The 23,517-nt window shown below is 37.8% G+C and overlaps 1 protein-coding gene across 1 annotated transcript in view; it reads right to left on the bottom strand.

Moving 5' to 3' along the window:
* Positions 1-3,910: 3,910 nt before the first annotated feature.
* The window catches only part of LOC108578554 (ral guanine nucleotide dissociation stimulator-like), a 42,321-nt gene continuing 22,714 nt past the window's right edge, over positions 3,911-23,517 (bottom strand). Inside the window, exons 3-7 of the mRNA XM_017941913.1 lie at positions 8,079-8,183; positions 6,510-6,939; positions 5,331-5,965; positions 4,704-5,018; positions 3,911-4,613 (exon numbers count right to left, since the gene is read on the bottom strand). Of these exons, the coding sequence (XP_017797402.1) occupies positions 3,966-4,613; positions 4,704-5,018; positions 5,331-5,965; positions 6,510-6,939; positions 8,079-8,183 (2,133 nt within the window). The 3' untranslated portion in view covers positions 3,911-3,965. The remainder of the gene's footprint in view (positions 4,614-4,703; positions 5,019-5,330; positions 5,966-6,509; positions 6,940-8,078; positions 8,184-23,517) is intronic.

Raw genomic sequence — 23,517 nt, 5'->3', positions numbered from 1 at the left:
AGTACATTAAAGTATGCAACAAATTTATTTAATGCTCCTAATAATTATAACCTACCATCTAAATTGCTATTCAACCAGAAACACTAATTACTCTTCAATTAAAGTACTTGAAAATAAAATGGAAACGTTAATAAATTATTAAATTAAGCTGCTTCAGTACCCTCCCAAAGTTTTCCGGTCGAATTTCGGAATTTATCCGAACGTAGAGTACGTCGGCATGTCTAAGAAGTGATTGACTTACACTACCTGCTGATTTCGAAAAAGTTACAAATGGTACAATATACCACTATTTTTTACACTCTACAGTCTATTTCTCCCTTGCACAGCACGTCCACTTCTTACAGAAAACAAATTGCGTAAACAATATTTCAATGCAAGATGAAATAAACTAAGTCCGGAAACCGTTAGGAAACTTTTCATTCCTTTAATATTGCTTACAATACTCGTCGGAGTTTGTTGGGACCTCGTTACAACAACAGCTCTTTAAATTAAAGCCGTGACGCGACACGAAATGCGGGACGGACAATCGAAAAAGCACGGCGAGTAAAGTTTAGATAACACTTTCCCGATCGACACACCGTTTTGCGATATGTAAATGCACTTTCGAAGTGAACGTTTGGACACCGATCACGTAAAGAGACCGTTAAACTAAAATTCCATTCACTGTTCTAGTATCTTCACTTTCAAGAATGAAAGAACAAAATAAGAAATTTCAGCACAAATTCTTCCGAATTATTAATCAACTTTTCGAACGTTCGGCAACTTTTTTGAACATTTTCAATTTAATATTCCTAGAAAAGCTATTATTAGAAATAAGAATCTTTTCTGGGGCACGTTAGGCGAGGTAGATTGTATAAATGAATTATGCTCGTCTGCAAATAAATTTAGCAAAAATATCGACTTCTCTCACGAATCTTTGTCTCCCTTCAGAATCTCGATTTTAACTACTTTACACAATTCTATCGTGATTCATTGTTTGCCCTCTTCATTTGTGTAATATATTAGACATTATTATTAAATCAAAATTCAATCCCCCTCAATTCGCTAGAAACCAATTAATTAAACATTCCAACATCAAACTGTATCCTCCTGAAACAAAGAACCCTCGTTTAAAATCACATCGATTCCCCGTTAAACGAAGTAATCCCCAATCAAATGAAATTTCCCAATTAAAATCACTCGGTACAAATTAACCCCCGAATAAATCAAACCACCCTACATCATCCTTGATGAAAGAAGAAAAAAACATCCCTGAAGTAACTTGAAAAACAATTTCAATTCTCATTACAGACAATTCCCCATTTAAAGTCACATCAAGCCCCATCTATCCTTGAACTACGCCTAACTCGAAATCAATCGGTCCACCCCCGCGATACCATTATCCACCTCTAAAACTTCGCTCTCCTAATGTACCACCAAACGGTTCACACTCTAATCACATTAACCTACACAGAGCAGACGCGGGCAAGAAACCGATATTCGGTGTGTCAATTAAGCCTCCATCGGCGTGCACGTACGAATTCCTCCGGTTCCGCGTTTCTGGCGTAAGCCACGTGTGACCTTGAGCCAGTTTCGCGTCGAGGAAGCTCGCCCTTATCTCCATCGATCGCGGTAAGAACACGAGAAAGGGGGATTGAAACTGCCCTTTACCCTCTCCGTTGAATGATCGTGGCACGTTTGTCGAAATCGTTACCATTTAGTTCCACCCCTCTCCCACCTTCGCCCTCCTTCACCCCCCTCGTGACTCGTTTCCTCCGATAAACGGCGGAACATACCTACCTGCACTTAGGGGTACTTGCACCCTCGTAGAGAAGGGTGATCAACAGGTTCGCGTGCCGGATGTGCTGGCATACCGGAAGTCATCAGCGAGGCCGCACGACGTGGTGTTCCACGGTCTCGTACGGCTAACGATCTGATCATCCTCGTTCTCTTTCTGTCTTTCTCTTTTTCTCTCTCTTTAGATGGTCGTAAAGGTTAGTTCTCGATGCAGTGTGGATAAACGATGACGACAGTGAGGATTGATGCGGGATCTCTTCGGTGGATAACAAAAAAGAGATTAGAAATGAAACGGTCGATTAATGGTGGATAAGAGAAAAATGAAAGAAGAGTGAAAGATTGATTTTAATCCTTTCGTGACCGGTGATCCTTTCCGAAACAAAATTGATCTCATTTTAGTGTTCATATTGTACAGCTTATTGTTGAAAAAATTAATTCGGTCACGCAAAAGGTTAACGTAGGGTGTTTAACCCTTTCACGTGTAATCTTGCGTTCGTGTGCAAAGACACAATCTTGAGGATTTAATTTATAGAATTAACTTCGCAGATGTTGAAAGAAAAATTGGACTATTTCAGTGCAGAATAGATCTTTTCTTTTCTTTTTAACTATTAAAATTGAACAGCAAAGTAGAGATTACTCGTGCAATGGTTGAGAGGTAAATGTAGCAGAAAAACGAAATCTAGGATCAAAAGTCTGAGTAAAATTGTAGGCCATCTATTCTCACTTTTATCGACTCGCATATACACATAACTTGCGCGGTTTCCAATAAACAATTGACGTGTACACGAACAGATACAGTTAGTTAGAAACATGTCCAGGGAAATTAGGGGTCGATAAAGAGGTAAGTACAAAATTGCCTAAGCTAAACTGGATGCATCAAAAGGGGGGGATCCAAACACATCAACACTATTTTCACGATTTAACATCGACACACTTGGATCCTTATTATTTTCTGTGCTTTGTTTTCTCCTGTTCTATTTACGAAATGCATGCAGGTCCTTGTAAAAATATATCAACGTACGTTCGCACACGTTCTAAACGTGTCCTAGCTTCGATATCGGAACAATTATTCGATATTCAATTTTTACCACGAATTGTGTATACTCGATTTCGGTTTTTTTTTCTTCTTTCAATTTTCCCGTTTCTCCTCGTCTATTCTTTTCGATAATTGATTTCAATAGCAAAGCCGAAATGAGAGATTCCAATATCACAGAATTTAATTTCTCTGTTCCTCGCATCGTCGTCGCGGATGCGCGGCTAGAAAAATGAATCACGGAATGGACGAATGTTTTGCTTTCAACAATTTCTCGACCTCTTTCTTTCCTCGTTTTCTTGTCTTCTCGTTTTCGTTTGCAGAAAAAAAGTAATTGACAATTGTTTCTTTAATTGAGTCCACTTTGATAATTCCCGCGACCGATCGATCGCGTTCGAAGCTACACTACGAAACTAAGGTTATGTACAAAATCACAATGATCCCCTAAACGCGGATACAACAACGCTTTACGCGACACGCTCTCGTCGCGAGAAATTTCCCTTGTAATCTCATGGTATCCTCAAGGATTTCTCTGTATAAATTACACGTGACTAACACACGAATTTTCCTAGGTCCGCGAACCTCGCAAGCTACAACTCTCTCTCCCTCTCTCTCTCATTCTCATTCTCTCGTTCTCATCTTTGTTCGTTTCACGTGTGCGTCGACACAACAGGCCCAAAAAAATTGACTCACGCTAAACATACCTAAAGCTACATTAGTCCGCGAATTTACTCTAATGTCATATTCGAGTACCGTGTAGGCGGGGGGTAACGTCGTGTTAACACGAGTGTGCGATGGGTGAGTGACGAAGAAGAAAAAAGAGATAGAAAAAAATACGCGATCTGTGGTATCGCTGTTAACGCATCGTTCACGATTATCCTACAAAAGAAAGAAAAAAAGAATTCCTCGCGATACAACGAACATTGGTACTGTCATGGGTAGAAAGGTAAAAAGAAACGGTGATGAACGCACCATCGCAAAGCTTAATGAGATTCTATCAGTTTCTGTACTGTTCTTCGCCTAGCTCTCACACAGAAGAGCCCATGAAGATGAACACGAGTGTCTCTCCTCTGTAAACGTTTCAGCACAACGCAGCTCTAGGCAACATGACGAACTACCGTTCGTAATGGATCTCCGTTCAATTGTCAATCATTCACTACCGCTTGTGGCTCGTCTTGCTCTTAGGACTCTCGGTGATGCTATCGTTAGGCTCCCTCCTAGGTCGCAGGATGAAGTTCAAATTGTGCGCGGTGTTCACGGCGTAGTAAACGTTCGCCGAGTTCGGCAAGACCAGCTCACGATCAGGTAACACCTGAGCCAGGGTATACTGGTCAGGACTGCCCTCGATTCCAAGCTTGAGCATCGCGTTTCTGATCACCTGCGGTGTCCTCTCGTTGTTAGAGAGCATGATGGACTTGTACAGCACCACACCGTCCGTCTCCACGTTGTCGCTCTCCATGGTGACCTTGATTATGTAAAAATCTGGAGAACTCTTGTGCGAGTGACTTGGGCTAGAGAGGCCAACTAGATTAGGGCTGTTTCCATTGGCTGTGATGGCAGTCGGTGGCGCTAGTCGGTTGTGCTGGTTAACCGTGGCTCCACTTCCTCCTCCCGAGCTAAGAGACACGTCCAACGATGGCAAAGACGAGCTAGAAGAAGAGCTGGACATCTGGGACGGCGAGGTGCGCCTGTCGAGAGAGTTGTGCGGCGAGCTTGGCAGAGAATCCAGGTCGCAGTAGAACTGAGAGCTGCTCGAACTCGATGTAGACGCGATCGAGTCGTTTTTACGATGACCCTGATGACTCTGCAAGACAAGTCTGGGCTCAGGCTTCGAGCGGGGAACAGGTGATCGGGAACGAGATCGTATTAACGAGATCAGGGAGAGCATGCTGACCTGCTTCTTCTTGCCACGATTGCTTAGAGTGTTCCCCGGAGGCGGTTGCTCGATCTGGCAGCTCAGCTTGTAGGCTTCTCGATCATCTAACACTACCACAGAGTGAAACCAACGATCGAATAGGGGGTCTGTGCTGAAGTTGTAAGCGTTAGCGGCACCTTGAAGCAGTCTTATCCTGGCTAATACCTCGAACTCTTTCCGTCTCTTGTCGAAATTAATCAGACCCTCTGCTATCGTGTCTGGTATCGCTGTGTCTATCATCGTCAGGTCTGTTAGAAAGGTGCCCAGGTACGGTATCGTTCCATAGCTGATGTTCTACAAAGAAAATAATATCAAGTTATAGTAAGATGCTCTTAATATTATACTTCGATCAAGTAACATATTGCCAATTGGTAGATCTATCACTTGGTAAGATATTTTCTTGCATAATATCGTTGCGTTAGTATATCATCGCTAATTTCTACGGCAGACTCTTGAACTGTATACAGGGTGTTTCGTTTACAATGAACGTGAAAACACACACGATACTTTAAGAATTTTTCTAATAAATACCTCATATCCGTAATAAGTTTAATTCCTTCAATCGGCAATATGTCACCCATAAACACCATCAGAAATGATACTTACTCCCGCGTGAGTGTTCTGCTTCTGAAACAGCTTCTGCAAATGCCTGTCGCTTCTACCAGCAGTGTCCGCGAATTTAGCTGTTCCTTCCTTGATCAAAAGCTCCCGCTGCGTCCAAGCGTTATTCTCTTCTGAAAAAATCCTCTCCAGCTCCCTGAACAACTCGTGTTTCTCCCTTGGCATACATTGCCAACACTTCTCCAACCTGTACACAGGATTACTCTGGAGACCGGACACGATAGCCTTCAGGCTACTGAAATTCTTCAACACGCGAAGCTCTTGAGCGATGTCGATCCAAGTTTCGAGGACCCTAGCGCGTTCCTGAGGCTTCATAGCTGAGTCCATCAGTATCGTGGACATAACTCTGAGCGATACAGCGTTAAATTGGTTCACTGTGGCCAAAACAGTGGCCGCGTCGTGACTTCTAGAACGATCCCTTCTCGACCAAACTGCGCCTAGACATTGATGGGCCACGAGCTTCTTGAACACCTCAGCGTCCATGCGAGTCAATTGCTCAGCAAAGTGCCTGTGCGGAACCTCAGGGAAGCTGCAGTTCACCCATGGGTCACTCGTTTGATCCACGATAGGATCCGGGGAACCACGCGGTAGTCGACCATTGTCATACACTATACAGGAATCTGGAAGATCGAGAATGATATCGTTTGATCACGTTCTGTAGCGTGTTAACCCTTTGACACTTTTATCTCGAGTAAGACTCGGGCAGTGCGTGAAATATCTAACTGTTTAACTCAAGAGAGACTCTTAGGAAGAAAATTAGAAAGGGAGAAAAGGGAATCTAAATTTTTTTTACCGTAATTCGTAATTTTATTAGACTGTCAAAGGGTTACGAGGAGACAAAAGAGGCTGCGTTAGCAACGTTAGGTTAGCTAACTTTTTGTACCTTTCTTCTCAAAAACCGTAAGAGATATTGTTACCAAATTTTAATCACATATTCCTTGAACCTTCTTACACATATATGCATGGTAGCATTTATAAATATTGCTTGGAACGAAAGATATAATTTTTCAAAGAATATTTAATTTTTGAAAAGGTACGGGAAATCACGATTAAAGTAAAAAAACTCTCTATTACTCCTTTTCTCCGTGAAAAAATTTAGAGTATATTTAGAAGTGTTGGAAAATTGTCTGACTAGAACAAAATGAATTGAAAAGTCTCTTTTACCTATCTGATCTTCACGCTGGAACCTGTGCAAGCGATGCCTTGCCTTGAGCTCGAGCTCCGAGCCAGGAAGCCGTCGATGTGTGAAGTCCAAGAGTCTGCTGAGCAAAGGATGATTCGGATGCGACTTCCAGTCGCCAGGATAAGCGTCCAACCAGACGTGAAGAGCTTGCACCAGGGTCTTACGGTGTTGTTCACCTGTCAGGGCGCCGGATCCCTCGTCGAGGGCGTCGTACCTTGCCAACAATAGCTCCAGTACTTCTCGCGGCGTCGTGAACGCGCGATACGTCGCTAAGAAGACATTGATGTACGTCGACTCGAGTTCCCCGTCGTCGTTCGCCAGGCTCTCCACCAGCCGTTGCACCGTTCCGGCTTTCAGGAAACGCACTCTCACCGTTTCCCATTCTAAATGTGAGATCTCGTCGTCTGAGTCCTATACGAGGGGACGAAATGGTTCCATTCAGAGATGAAGATACTTTAGATAGTCATGGGAAGATCTTTCATGGAAAGTGCGAAGTTTGAAGATTTTGATATCGCGAAGTGTGAGAATTTGGGAGTTAACCCTTTGACAGTCTAATATAATTAGGAATTACGGTAAAAGAAATTTAGATTTTGTGACGTGTGTGATCATTTTTAAAACAGGGGATACATAACTCTGCGTCACAGTTCTGATAATAATATCTGATCCCTTTGTAACTTTCTTCTTAAAAATCTCTCGAGTTAAACTGTTCGTTATTTAACGCTCTGTCCGAGTCTCCCTTGGGATAAACTGTCAAAAGGTTACGAAATTTTAAAGGGTGGAAATTTGGAAATTTGCAAATTCAACGCTCTGAAATTGAAAACTTTGCGAATTCCAAAGCGTGAATATTCGGAAATTTGCAAATTCAACGCTCTGAAATTGGAAACTGCGAATTCCAAAGCGTGAAAATTCGGAAATTTGCAAATTCAACGCTCTGAAATTGGGAGTTTTGCGAATTACAAAGCGTGAAAATTCGGAAACTTGCAAATTCAACGCTCTGAAATTGAAAACTTTGCGAATTCCAAAGCGTGAATATTTGAAAATTTCCAAATTCAACGCTCTGAAATTGGAAACTTTGCGAATTACAAAGCGTGAAAATTCGGAAATTTGCAAAGTTAAGGCTCTGAAATTGGAAACTTTGCGAATTAGAAAGCGTGAATATTCGAAAATTTGCAAATTCAACGCTCTGAAATTGGAAACTGCGAATTCTAAAGCGTGAAAATTCGGAAATTTGCAAATTGAACGCTCTGAAATTGGAAACTTTGCGAATTACAAAGCGTGAAAATTCGGAAATTTGCAAAGTTAAGGCTCTGAAATTGGAAACTTTGCGAATTACAAAGCGTGAAAATTCGGAAACTTGCAAATTCAACGCTCTGAAATTGGGAGTTTTGCAAATTCCAAAGCTGTGAAATTCTCAAATTTCCAAATTCCAAACCTTAAAAGGCCTTAAGTCTCCAAATCCCCGACCTTGTAAATAGCAATATCCTTAAATCCTCAAACAACTGAAAACCCCTCTAGCAATAAAAAAGGATATCCAAGGATCCAATTCTCACCGATGCAGAGAGGCTCCTGGTCGGCCTGTGGTACCGGACCTTCTTCAGGTACACCGTGTATATGACGCCATCGCCCCTTTCCTCGCCCCATAAACGCCACGTGGGCTGCAAAGTAAAAGCAAACGGCAAAGTTACGAGTAAGAAAGACGTAGACACCCGAACAGATAGTTGGATCGGTGGGCGGTGACGACGGCTGGCACGATGGCAAAAGCACCGCCACCAAAGAGGGATGATTTACGCTGTTAATTTCACCGGCTACCCCGTGGGCTGTCACGTACAACCATCTGTCCTAATGGAAGACGAGCTAATCAATGGACGTCGTGCACACGGCAGATTTATTGAAATAATTGACTTTCAGCCTCGAAATATTGACCTCGACCGTCCATTTCACGGCTTGAATCGCGATTAGCCGGATCAGACGCTTTATATCTCTGAGATCTGACCCCATCTACTTTCCCCTCGACTCCTCTCTCTCTCTCTCTTGTATCTTCGTTGTTTCTAGAGAGAGAGAGATACCAATCGCCAGGATAATTCTATAATCGTTTCGCGTTTTTCTTCTTTTTTCCTTTTTTCTTTTTTAACTACAGATTTACGAGAATAATTTAGCACTGTCTGTATCGGGACGAAGAGGATTCGAAGAGAGAAGATACTCTTGAAGCGGGAATTAAGAAACTCCTCCAGGGGAAACAGTTGAAAGAAACTCGATGGTAGGAGCAGATAAAGGATTGTTCGATGGAATTACCGAACCCGCCTCGCCAGGTGTCTACTTCAACCAATTAAGTTCCTTTCGATTCATCGACTCAGTTCCCTTTCTGTGTTGCTCCAGCTGCAGTATCAGATGCAGAGATTATTTCTTGTTAGTCGAGTTTTTGAAGATTCAAAATTCAGATAGACACCGAAACTGAATATTCCTCTTAATGGTTTGATTGCCGTTCGAACAATAGCTTTATGTAGGCCGCGAGCTTGATTTCTCTCAAAACAAAGCATGCAGGGATTGAAGAAACACATCTAAACTAAACTATCGAAAGCTAATAATTCTTGCTAGAACAACGTTGAAACGAAAAGTCTTCGGAACTTCGTAGAACATGTTGCAAAAGCAAAGGAATAAAAAGAAGTAAATGGGAAGCTCGTGGTAAAGCAAAGTAAGCAGATTTTTCTCTGCTTTTCGCAAGAATACTGGCTAATTCCAAAGAGAGGAAATTTGGTAATTTGCAAATTTCAGCGCTTTGAAATTGGAACATTTGTAAATTCCAAAGATTTGAAATTGGAAAGCTCGGAAATTCTAAAATTCTGACATTGAAAAATTTGCAAATTCCAAAGCATGGAACTTGGGAATTTGCAAACTTCGACGTTCTTAAATTGGAAAACTTGAAAATTCTAAAACTCCGAAATTGGAAAACGTGCAAATTCGGAAATTTGCAAACTTCAGCGCTCTCAAATTGAAAAATTTTCAAACTCCAAAGCTCTGAAATTGGAAAGCGTGCAAATTTCAAAGCGTGAAAATTCGGAAATTTGCAAATTTCAGCGCTCTGAAATTGGAAAACTTGCAAATTTCAGCGCTCTGAAATTGGAAAACTTGCAAATTTCAAAACTCCGAAATTGGAAAACGTGCAAATTTCAAAGCGTGAAAATTCGGAAGTTTGCAAACTTCAACGCTCTCAAATTGAAAAATTTTCAAACTCCAAAGCCCTGAAATTGGAAAACCTGCAAATTCCAAAACTCTGAAATGTACACGACACAAGATCCCAAAAGCAGCGAATTTATTTTACCGTTCTATCTTGCTACTATTTCCAGCTACACGTTGGAAAATCCAAACCGTGGACGATAATTACCAACGACCATAAACGCCGTACCCCTACTATGTCTGCTTTTTAACAGTCGTGCTGGCGAAAGTCTGAACCCTCTAGAGCAGAGACGGCGCGGATGAGACAAAAGGAGTAGAAAGAAAAGCGGCTGAGAGAACAGTTCCATGCAGACGGACGTATAGAAATAAACACACCACGTTGTCTGCTCGCCTCACTTCCGGGGACCATCGCGGAACGCTAAACATGGAACGATAGGGAACTCTACAGGGAGATCCTTATCCACGTGTTTTCCTCGCGTACCCTAAGCTCCCAGTGATTTTAAATTCTTAATTGCTGTTTCAGGAACTTTAATTACAACGAGCGCCTGCCGCCTCTGACTCATTCAGCAATTTTCCTGATATAAGAGTTTGCCCGTCTATTTGTTCGTAATATTCTTTAAGAGGAAACAGAATACTCTATCTTATCAATGCTAGATTAGCTAACTTCACGAACCTTTTTCTCAAACACCTGAAGAGATATTGAAACGAAATTTTAACGACATGTTCCTTGAACCTTCTTATGCACACGTGTGCAATAAAATTGCAAAATTTGAACCAAAAATACAATTTTTTAAAGTCACGATTGAAGCAAAAGAACACATATATTTTCTACTAAAATAAATCATATCACTCCTAAAGAAAGAGTTGTAAAATATGCAACAATTTGGAAGAAAAACTGCATATTCGTTCATTTCTGATCATACAGCTGTGTTAAAAAGATATACAAAATTTTCTGTACGTCTAATTTTAATAAATGTTGTATCGTTTTAAAAAGCACGTGACAAAAAATAACACCTATGTTTTCTTCTCAAAAAGTGACTTTTTTCACCAAAGTACTTCTCTTGATTCCGTAAGCAATTTTATCTAACCAGTTTCTATGAAAGAAATCAAGGATTTGTCTTGTTTCGTAAAGCTCATTAAACAAAGTACTTTTTCTTTACTATAACAAAGAAAAGTTGAATGTGATTATAGCTTCAAGAATGGAAGAAACGTATTACAAAATCTATACGACAAAAGAACCGCGAGGACACGAAGACCCAAAGTTTGAAATATGAATGAGAAGATTGCTTTTGACGTTTCTGCACTTCCATCAATATCCACAAATCCCCCGCAAGAACTTCCAATAGTGAGAACTTCCTAAATATCCAAACTTTATCTCCGATCGAACGATCTGATCCTCCGTAACATCAAGACCTCCAGACATTCGAACTTTACCTTCTACTTCTCGAATCCAGACTCGAACAATTTCACGAACTCGAAGTCACGCCAAAATATAAAGACCGCGAATATCTCAAGCATCCACAAACCTCGAACTTCCTCTTTCATCGATAAACAATTGATTCTTCCCTGGAGAAACGATCATCAAGAGAACGAATTTCCAAGGGAATTTTCAGCGAAACTAGACTGGAACGAGGTCTAAGATCCCAGAGTGGCAATTATATCCTCAAAAACTGCTTCAAGGGAATAAATTGAGGGACCTTCAAAGGAACAGGGACCACTAAAAATAGTATTCTCGCTTGAACACGCTCCGCGCTGTTTGCTGCTTTATTTGCAACGCTAAAAACGTCACCAAAGTTCCCTCTACCAGATAACTATACCTGGGAAGCAACAAGAGAATAGTAATATCCCCTCGAGAGGAATATACCGAGAAACCGTACAAGATCTCGTTTTCCCTTCCTCTCTATCTCGGTCTATCTGAATGTTTCTACCTCTTTTCCACGCTGTAGTTATCGTTATAGAATCGAATGGGAAAAGAAACAAACCGTGTCATTGCCATTCGTCGCTTCTGTCTCTAATATGCAACATTTACTAAGCTTGCGTCGATAGAAACACTGTGTGTGTGTGTGTGTAGACAATGCAGAGAACAGTTCGATCGATGAAATGGAAAGCGTTTGTGTAGGAGAAAAATGGAAGTAGTGTCTAGCTACTACTGGTTTATTGATTGCTAATTGTTCGCGGAAGCTTCGATTGTTGATGATTATTCAGGGACTGAAGAGGTGGAAAAGAGGTCTCAAGGAAACTGAATTGCCTGTGCGGTGTAATGGTTCTGTATTTTGAATGGAATTGTACAGATCGAGGAAACTGCAATTCGTGGCAGTGAAAATTGTGAAATTTGCAGGTTCTACGGTGTGAAAGTTTGGCAATTTGAAAATTAGGAAGCTTGAAAATTTGGAGGTCGCTTTGAAAGTGGAAAATTTGCTAATTACGAGGCGGGAAGAATCGGAAGTTTTTAATTTTAAAGCTTGAAAATTCAAAACTCTGGAAACTGCAGAGCTGCAAATTTTGAAAATTTATAGATCTCGATGCTCTGAAATTGGAAAATTTGCTGATTTTAAAACGTCAGATATCGGAAATTTGAAAACTCTAAAGCTTGAAAATTTAGAGCTCCGCAAACTCCAGAGCTCCAAATTTGGGAAATTTGCAAGTTGCAAAGTGAGAAAATTCGAAAATCTGCAAATCCCAATATTCTGAAATTGAAAAATTTGCTAATTCCAAAACGTCAAACGTCAGAGATTCGCAACTTATGAAACTTGAAAATTCAAAATTTGCAAATTTCACAACACCAAAATTCCAAAAATTTGTTAATTACAAAGCGCGAAAATTTGAAAATCTCAACGCTCTGAAATGGAAAAACTTGCAATTTCTAAGACGTGAAATACCGAAAATTAGCAAATTGGCAAGGATAAAAATAGTCTTCAAAAATTCTCAATACTCAATACTGAAAATTATCTTCACCAATGACAAATTGCAAAAACCACCGTTTCAATTAGACCATTTAATTTCCCAACTTTCACAGATCGTCGCATTTTTTCCTTGCCCTCTTTATAAAGAGACTGTGACAAGAGTGTTTCCCAAGGCACCTGGAGCCCGGTTAGATAATAAAGCGCAACGCCAGTTCGCGATACTCGCAACAGCAGCAGCGGCAAAAAAAGGGAACTGGAACTGTTCGAGCAGGTTTCCTATGAAAACAGGCTGCGTTTCTCGATGATGACGAGTACTGTTGCGGAGTCTAGCCAAGAAGTAAACTCCGCTGGAAGAAAAAAGAAAGGTGACTTACGGTCCGGAACGAACTGGCAATTAGAGGCCTACGGGGAGAACCCGAGCGTGACTTAAGGTCCTTATACCCCCTCGTCCTTGGAGACGGCTCCTCGGAACACGTCAACTCTCCATTGTTCCACAGAGAAGCTTCTTTCGTGAACAGAAATCTCTGACCGCGGACAATTGAACACTTTTACGAAAAAAAAACCGATCATCTCCATTTTTCACAATTTTTCGCCATTTTTAAATTAGAACTCGTGCTACTGATAAAAAAAACAAAATTCTACCGCAAAGAAATTTCAGGTGACAAAAAATTGAATTTCTGATTTTTGGAGAAGTTTCTCTTTACTTTCTCAAGTTTTATGCAACAGGTAGTCCAATCCTACCAAAAGAAACTGGAGACGATAGGAAAACTGAATTTCTGATTTTTCAGGAAATTTTTGAATTCCCTGAAAAATCGTCATTTTTTAAGGTGAATTGTTCTTACATCGAAGTCTTCAACTCGAATACTCCAGTGAGCTCGTAAGCTTCTGCAATAGACAGTAGGTAAGTTTATTTACAGGAAGAGCCATTTGTGGTTTTTACTTATGGCTCTGAAATTACCGGATAAATCTCACCTGGTTCAATAGTAATGAACACCTGATGTTCAGAGATTGTTTATGTAAGAGGGTATCCTTTTTTTTATTTGTTTAAAAGAAGAGAAGTTACGGTTGATTTCAGTTTGTAATAGGGGAAGTAGGAAGTAATAAGTACTATGAATAGATTGACTGGAGGTGATGCAGAGGTATAACGGTAGGGTATAATGGGATAGTGGTAAGTAAGTACATAATATACGAGTTGTAAAAGGTGGATATATTTTGTTGTGAAATATTGTAGCTTCCATGTTGTATAATGCTGTAAAGAGTTAATGTGTTCACTATTTCCATTGTTTCAACTTGCACGTTCAGTGATTTATACATTCATCTCTTTAGTAGAGAATGTTATTTATTTATCTCTACCATTTTGTTTAATGAATTGTTAAATTCAATGTTACTTAAACGTCTCTTTATCATTTTGTTGAGTAAGAAGTATCTTTTCATTTCCTTCTTTCTGTCTAATTGTATCCAAGAAATAAGGGAAATTGTTCTAATTGTGGATTACGCGCTTTTACCTTTAAGTTCAAAGTATTAAAAAATGACACTGCGACAAAAACTAACATAAAATTTCTTTCAAATTTTATCTGAAAAATATATTATCTCACAGGTCAATTGATGCTTTCTGCCTCAACTGAACAATACACAATTTACACCTGCAGTAGAATACTAATTAATTATTCCTATTTCACAATACCTCTTAACAAAATTGAAATACATTCTTTCGAATAACAAATGGCAAAAGTAATTTCACAAGAAAAATTCTTCAATGTGAACACATTTTCTGATCCGTCAAAATGTACCTAACTGTATATATCATTCACGGTGAATATTTTATTCGCATACACTATTTCAAGAAATTTTAATTTGTAACATTGTCAAATGTAATAAGTTATTTTTCAATTTTACGTTATTAAGTTGTTAGAAATTGTTCCAATTCTTCTTACACCGAAGGTTCCCGGGTAAGTGCCGTGCCTTTTGACACAGTCCTCTTCCCGGAGAGTCCCACTTCGTGGCGAGATCCTTTGTTTCGAATCCTTGGCTCTGTACGCGCTACGAAGCTTCGGTGACGTCCGGTGACGCGTCCTCTTTAAGTGCGGCAACAGGACGTGGGGTCCTTTGCCACTAGTTTCTACGTCGCCACCGAACCTATTCCCCAACGACAGGTTCTAAGGTTCCGATATCCTTTTATAAAAGGCCTACGCTGCTAAATGCGTCGCCTCTGATACGTGCGACTTCCAATAAAATAACTAACGCTAACAAAGTAGCGTTGCCCATAAGCACACGATATTCGCATATTGCCTCCATAGAGCCAGTATAATTTAGACAGCAGGAAATTCAATATAGACAAAAATAAAAATAAAAAATTAGGCAAATAATAATTCCCTAAATATATGTACATATTAAGTTGGTTGGTTCCGAATAAGAATTAATGACATATCCTCTACCATTATTCGCAACTTCTTCCCAACGTTCTGATAGTTCTCGATTCCCTGCTTGAAGAATTCCGCGATTTTTAAAGCGAACCATTTTCGCAAGATCCGCGTCACCGTGGAAGGAAAATCCATTTAGAGCACTTTGGAGGAAGTGAAAACGGCGGTAGTCAGGCGAGTAGCGAGTCCTGAAGAACCATTTTTGCCAGCAGCTTTAGAACCACGATTAAACCCATAAAGTAAAATATGTCGGAGATGCTCATTTTTGTAAATCCAGCACATAGTAGTTTTTGAGCAAGAATCTTTTTATCGCTGACACAGAACGAGAAAATTCACTAATAGAAGAAACAAAAGCTATCGAATGACGTGTATCACGTAGCCGACAGGCAAATAAATATGGACCAACCTAATAATATAGGAAATATTGTATAACGCAGACAAAAATAAAAGTAATAGATTCGCTAATAACAGTCTCCGCTCAGGTAATCCTCGTGTCAACTTAACGATCCCTATTCACCTCGGAACATCCTTCTCATCAACGCCCTAATCCAACTAGACTCTTTTTTTCTATCCATTCAACTCCTTCTCCTCCTCTTTCCATTTCACGAAGGTTCCAATAACACAAAAGAGCATCGCCCAGCCTTGTCATGTGTCTGAAAGTGACCAATCACCGCTAAGACGATGAACAAAAAGCGACTGGTGTGTACAAACTACCATCTCCTCTATTATTCCACGTCGGCCTATAAAAAGCTTAACATCGGATTACAAAGAGGGGAGAAGGGGGTGGCATACGATCGATTCACATGGAAATCCATCCAACTATATCGCGAGTAAAACCCTCTTTCCACCCCCATTCCGACGTCGCCTAAAACATCGACGTTAAAGTCACGGATTCGAGAAACCCGTGGAATATTCCAACCGTGAAGCACAGACAGGGTTGTATATAGTGATCGATCTTGTAAATTAGATTCCGCGAAACTGTGGTCGGTAATGGCGACAGAGTGATTCAAAGGGACATATGTCTCTTATGGCACGAGGTCTTTGACTATTGTACACGAAAGAGGTGTGGGTTGGAAGAGATCGACGAGTTTTGATATTTCTGACGTTTGGAATTTTTATGGAGGATAAATTCGTATGTTAAATATTTTGATTCAAGAGGGTTGGAAAAGATCGATAATATTTTGATATTTCTGACGTTTGAAATTTTTATGGAGGATAAATTCGTAAGTTAAATATTCTGATTCAAGAGGGTTGGAAAAGATCGATAATATTTTAATATTTCTGACGTTTCGAATTTTTGCGAACGATAAAGTCGTAATTTAAATATTTTGTTTCTTGGTGTATAATACATAGGTGTCTTATTCGTAATTTGAATATTTTGATTTTTGATATATACACAGGTCTTTCATTCGTAATTAGAATATTTTGATTTTTGGTAATAAAAAGTGTTTTATGAAGACTTCAGAAAAATTGACGAATACAATTAATTGTTTAAAAAACTTAAACTTTTCCGATGGAAACCAAATGAAGATAGAAATAAGTTATATTTTTGAATATGAAATTCAGAAGAAAACTGTTTGAGGAACTTAGACTTTTCAGATGAAACGAAAAGAATTTAGGAATGATAGTTGGGAAGATAGAAATTAATTGTGTTCTCCTAAACTACTAAATTTTAAGTAAAATTTCTGTTCAATCAGCAGTCGAATTTTCTTTCGCAAAATTTTTGTTGAAGTATAAAGCCTGTCGTTCGTTTCTATTCGTTAGTAACAGGTTCTGTGTAGCGAGAAAATTGCACGTTAATAATGAACTTTAAAACGAAGTTGAAAAGTCAACATAGAACATCGAATTATGCAGAAATGGAAATGATACTGAATTCATGGTACAGTATATACTCCACAAGTGTCAGACCGCAAGGAAGCTAAACCTGACATTCATAGAGTCAGGGACTACGTTTTCGAGCCTCGCGCCCGCCATTGTAGACTGCCGAACGTAGACTAGAACAGCGAATAAACGATAAGCATGAAACGTTAGTCAAGGCAACCAAGCGATTTAAATATCAGTAAAATGTAGGGTCGGCCTATCTCCACGTAAAAAAAAAAATGCAGGGTCGATTCCACAAGTGTCAGTAAAATGTAGGGTCGATAAAAGCAGAAAAGCTGCTAAACAATTAGAATTAAATGTAACGATAGAAATTATTGCAATAATGTGTAATATCTTTCTCGATTCCAGAATATAAGAAAATTTGAATAAAATACGCGACGAGAATTGGGGAGAAGCATAAGTTAAACGCGTAAAAATATTCAATAATAAACGAACAAGGGATGAAGCTGTTATTTCAATACGCGATGCACGGACTCTAGTGTTTACTAAAATTCAAAAATTCTCGTATAAATTCCGAAAATAGATTGTTAATTACGGTAAACTACTGAGACGGTTTAATTAAGTGTAGTGCACTCGTTCCAAATCAGCTCACAATATACAATAATAAACCAACTAACTACTTAACATGCAATTCATGCAAATTCAATATCAGCTAAATTATTAGTAAACAAAATTCAATATCAGAGAAAATATATGAAAAATTTCAAATTAATTCCAACTGCTGGGAGAAAAGTACATATTGATTGTTATGCTGTAACGAAAAAGCAACCTCTCAAAGTCATTTCAATATCCTATTCGACAAGTCTGAAGAACAACGATGACTAAAATTCAAATGTTTATTTCCCTAAACCTTCAAAATAATTTCGAAATATTTTATTCGAAGCGGAGTATTCCAAGTCAGTATCGATAATTGAAGAAATTATTTGATTGTATTTAAAAGAACCGAAAGGAGAATATTTAAAGTCTGATATTAAATGTCTAGCAAGTACCAGTAATTGGTAAAATGATTTATATTTGTTTTAAAAGGAAAATTTCTAATAGGTATTAGTTAAAATGAATTGTTATTCAGTCTACTGTATTGAAATTCTAATTGATTCTAATGTATACAAGTGTTACAAGAAGGCTGAGTGTGTACAGGGTGGACACTGACTCTAGTATTTACTAAAATTCAAAAATTCTCGTATAAATTCCGAAAATAGATTATTAATTACGGTAAACTACTGAGACGGTTTAATTAAGGGTGGGCATGGTGCTGCTTTAGTTTGAAATGATTTATAAACACATAATTAACAGAGGAAAAACCGTGAAACGGCAAAACGTCTACATTCTAATTGTTATAACATGTAAACAGAACTTTAAATTTAGTGTAAACAGAAAAAATATATAATACAATTTATTTCACGGTATTGCAACAAATAAACGTTGAATCAATATTTAATTCGTATAAAAACAATTATTTAACGTAATAATTTTACCTTCACTATGGCTATTTTTAATCTACGACCACAGGTCAACCTGATTTCTAATCCTTACGAACTTTAAATTCAGTCTAAACTGAGAAAATATATAATACAATTTATTTCACGGTATTGCAACAAACAAACGTTGAATAGATTCTTAATTCGTATAGAAACATTTATTTAAAATAATAATTTCACCTTCACTATGGCTATTTTAAATTTACGACCAAGGGTCAACCTGATTTTTAATCCTCCGAACTTGATTTCACAACGAGAAAGTAATAAGATCGTTGAAACGTACTTATTTGTCAAAGAAACTTGCAAAAATGTATAAATAATAATATGTAATGTTTTAACAAATTTTTGGAAGTATAAATTAATAATAAAATTGTGAAAATTAATAAATTATACGTTATTATAACATTAATAGAATTATGACTAAACCGAAGTTCGAAGTCGAGTATTTAAAGTCTGATATTACGTGCCTAGCGAGTGCCGGTAATTGTTAAAATTTGTTTAATAATTAGTAATAGAAATTCTAATTGATTCTAATGTATACAAGTGTTACAAGAAGGCTGAGTGTGTACAGGGTGGACATAGACTAGCTAGTAGCCCCCGACCACTCTATTCACATCTCAGAACCTTCAGGTCAAAATACGCCGCGAAGTGTCTAGGGCCCAGTATAAAGGGTAAATGATTTCGCGGGACATCGGCGGGTCCTTATATACCTGCGGTACCCTCTCCCCAAAGTCATTAGCAAAATCGTCGGTTAGGTCAGGCGGGAAATTTTCGCGGGAGATTTTCGCGGGAGATTTCCGATATCGTAACACGGTATAATTTATCAATTTTCACAATTTTATTAAAAATTTATACTTCCGACAATTTGTTATAACATTGCATATAACAATTTATACGTTTTTACAATATTCTTCAATGGAAACATAGGTTTTAGCGTTCTCGTTACTTACTCGTGGTTAAATTAATTTCGTAGGGATTAAAAATCAGGTTGACCTGTGGTCGTAGATTAAAAATAACCATAGTACAGCTAAATTTATCGTGTTAAATAATTCTTCTTACACGAATGAAAAATGTATTCAACGTTTGCTTGTTACAATACCATGAAATAAATTGTTAGAATAGAACGATAAATTTAGTGTAAATATAGAAAACGTATAATATAATTTATTTCATGGTATTGTAACAAGCAAACGTTGAATAAATTCCTAATTCGTATTAAAAAAATTATTTAACACAATAATTTCAGCTTTATTATGATTATTCTTGATAAATGACCACAGGTCAACTTGATTTTTAATCGTTATAATCTTTAAATTCAGTGTGAATAGAGAAAATGTGTAATATAATTTATTTCATGGTATTGTAACAAGCAAACGTTGAATACATTTTTCATTCGTGTAAGAAGAATTATTTAACACGATAAATTTAGCTGTACTATGGTTATTTTTAATCTACGACCACAGGTCAACCTGATTTTTAATCCCTACGAAATTAATTTAACCACGAGTAAGTAACGAGAACGCTAAAACCTATGTTTCCATTGAAGAATATTGTAAAAACGTATAAATTGTTATATGCAATGTTATAACAAATTGTCGGAAGTATAAATTTTTAATAAAATTGTGAAAATTGATAAATTATACCGTGTTACGATATCGGAAATCTCCCGCGAAAATCTCCCGCGAAAATTTCCCGCCTGACCTAACCGACGATTTTGCTAATGACTTTGGGGAGAGGGTACCGCAGGTATATAAGGACCCGCCGATGTCCCGCGAAATCATTTACCCTTTATACTGGGCCCTAGACACTTCGCGGCGTATTTTGACCTGAAGGTTCTGAGATGTGAATAGAGTGGTCGGGGGCTACTAGCTAGTCTATGTCCACCCTGTACACACTCAGCCTTCTTGTAACACTTGTATACATTAGAATCAATTAGAATTTCTATTACTAATTATTAAACAAATTTTAACAATTACCGGCACTCGCTAGGCACGTAATATCAGACTTTAAATACTCGACTTCGAACTTCGGTTTAGTCATAATTCTATTAATGTTATAATAACGTATAATTTATTAATTTTCACAATTTTATTATTAATTTATACTTCCAAAAATTTGTTAAAACATTACATATTATTATTTATACATTTTTGCAAGTTTCTTTGACAAATAAGTACGTTTCAACGATCTTATTACTTTCTCGTTGTGAAATCAAGTTCGGAGGATTAAAAATCAGGTTGACCCTTGGTCGTAAATTTAAAATAGCCATAGTGAAGGTGAAATTATTATTTTAAATAAATGTTTCTATACGAATTAAGAATCTATTCAACGTTTGTTTGTTGCAATACCGTGAAATAAATTGTATTATATATTTTCTCAGTTTAGACTGAATTTAAAGTTCGTAAGGATTAGAAATCAGGTTGACCTGTGGTCGTAGATTAAAAATAGCCATAGTGAAGGTAAAATTATTACGTTAAATAATTGTTTTTATACGAATTAAATATTGATTCAACGTTTATTTGTTGCAATACCGTGAAATAAATTGTATTATATATTTTTTCTGTTTACACTAAATTTAAAGTTTTGTTTACATGTTATAACAATTAGAATGTTGACGTTTTGCCGTTTCACGGTTTTTCCTCTGTTAATTATGTGTTTATAAATCATTTCAAACTAAAGCAGCACCATGCCCACCCTTAATTAAACCGTCTCAGTAGTTTACCGTAATTAATAATCTATTTTCGGAATTTATGCGAGAATTTTTGAATTTTAGTAAATACTAGAGTCAGTGCATCGCGTATTGAAATAATAGCTTCATCCCTAGTTCGTTTATTATTGAATATTTTTACGCGTTTAACTTATGCTTCTCCCCAATTCTCGTCGCGTATTTTATTCAAATTTTCTTATATTTTAGAATCGAAAAAGATACGAATTCGCGTTTTTTCTTTTGATTCTTTCAATTTTTCACTCGCGTTCTACGAAAGTTTAGTTCAATAATAATATTGAAAATAATACAAATTTGCGGTTTCTCCCTTTCTGAATAAAATTGAAATAAATCGCGTTTCGAAGTACTTTTCGCGTCGTCCATTCCACAGTGACTCGAATTTTGTGAGTCTGTGAGTCTTGGAAAATGAACACTGAGGGGCTGTAATGATCTGAGAGGAAGGATGACGATCTGAGTGGAAGGAAGGAGAAAATGCAGTCAAATCCACGTTGCAGAGCTTAGCTGTTTAATCAGCGAACAGTGAGTTACAAAAATGGGTTTTTTTTCTGGTGATTTGGTTTAGTAGTTAGTTGTGTTGTATATTGCCAGCTGAAATATGAGCTGGCTGCCCCAAATTAAACCGTCTCAGTAGTGTTTCGCAATTAAAAATCGGTTTTCGGAATATATACGAGAATTTTTGAATTTTAGTAAATACTAGAGTCGTTGCATTGAGTATTATAATAGCTTCATCCCTAGTTCGCTTTATATTGAATATTTTTACGCGTTTAATCGATACCCTCCTTCAAATTTACTTGCGTTAGAGATTCGGGAAAGATATCAATTCGCGGTTTATTCTTTTGCTTTATATACATCGTGTTTATTTCATATCTCTTTTCTTTTTTTTACGTTTATTCTATTTAAAGTTAACTTGATTCTAAAAATCGAGAATAATATAATATCGCGGTTTCCCCTCTTAAATAAATCGCGTTTCGAAATACTTTTCGCGTCGTCCATTCCACAGTGACTCACATTTTGTGAGTCTGTGAGTCTTGGGAAATCAACGACGAGGAACTGGAATGATTTGCGGAAGGATGACGATCTGAGAGGATGGAAGGAAGGAAGGAAGGAAGGAGGCAATGCAGCCAGGCAGCCAAATCTACGTTGCAGAGCCCAGCTGCTTAATCTGCGAATTGTGAGTGAATTTTTTGAGGGTTTGGTGGTTGGTTATATATGTGTGTGCATGTGCATGTCGAAGCTGAACTACCAAGAGGTCAAAGAAGAACTGGATGGACTCTACTGCACTAATGGTGCAAACGCCCTCCCATTATTAGAGTATCGAAGTAGTATACCGCGTTAATTACAATTTAGAGACAATTTTCCCATTTACTTTCGATCGATACGAGAATTTATCACGTCGCGTCGCGTTTGATAAATAGCTTCGTCCCTTTTTCCATTTTTGCGTTTCTTTTCTCTTTTCTTTTTTGAATTTTTGCTAAATGTCCCAACTAAAATCAACTACAGGAAAATATGGAGGATAATAAAAATTCGCGGTTTCGGGTACTAAACAAAATCCCTGAAAATGAAAATAAATCGCGATTCGTACTCCACTTTTCGCGCGTCACCCTTTCACAGCTTTCCAAGTCTGGTGGGTCTTGGGCATTGGCTTTGGATCTTTCGATCTATCATTGTGGACCACTGGTGGGATGAAAATTCAAGGCTGAGGGAAATTCAATGGTCCACTGAGGGAATTGCAAAAGTTTCATGGGTCTGAGAGAAGCTTCCAAGTGAATTGTGAGTCAAAATCGAAGGCTGGGAGGACTGAAATGGGTCACTAAGGGTATCTCAAAGGTTACGAATGGTGAGTCGCATGAATTATTTATCTTGTCAATCTAATTTATATTCTGTTTCAGTGTTCCAGCGAAATTTTGTTAAATTGTAATAAATTCGCGGTTTTCCTTACTAAATAAAATGAAAATAAATTGCCTGGGCGTTCTTGATCGTAGAGATCAGTTCTCAAAGCCTATTGTTGCCAATTCTGACGAGATAAAAAGTACCGAGAGTACTGATAAGGTTCAGGGTAGGAATAAAATCTATTTAACAATTTTATCGATGATCGATTTAGGTAAATATTTCGAGCTCACATAAGAGTTCAATTTTCTCCTGTTCGAAAAAGAATTTTGCCTTGAGTTGAGGTATGAGTTTCATTATCAGAGGTTTAATTAGGTATTCCATTGCTACGATTTCATATAAGAAAGATATCCTAACAATTTATCCTCCTATTCCAATTTAACAATATATTTTTCTTACAGAACTTCGATACTACGATTTTAAATATGAAAATAAAATATAAATAAAAAAGATATTCTAACAATATATTCTCCTATTCCAATTTAATAATATATTTTTCTTACAGAACTTCATTATTGTAA

This window comes from Habropoda laboriosa, unplaced genomic scaffold (assembly GCF_001263275.1).
Source record: "Habropoda laboriosa isolate 0110345459 unplaced genomic scaffold, ASM126327v1 scaffold41, whole genome shotgun sequence".
Lineage (NCBI taxonomy): Eukaryota > Metazoa > Arthropoda > Insecta > Hymenoptera > Apidae > Habropoda > Habropoda laboriosa.
The sequence above is the reverse complement of the archived record's forward strand: the minus strand, read 5'-3'. Positions and strand labels throughout refer to the sequence as shown.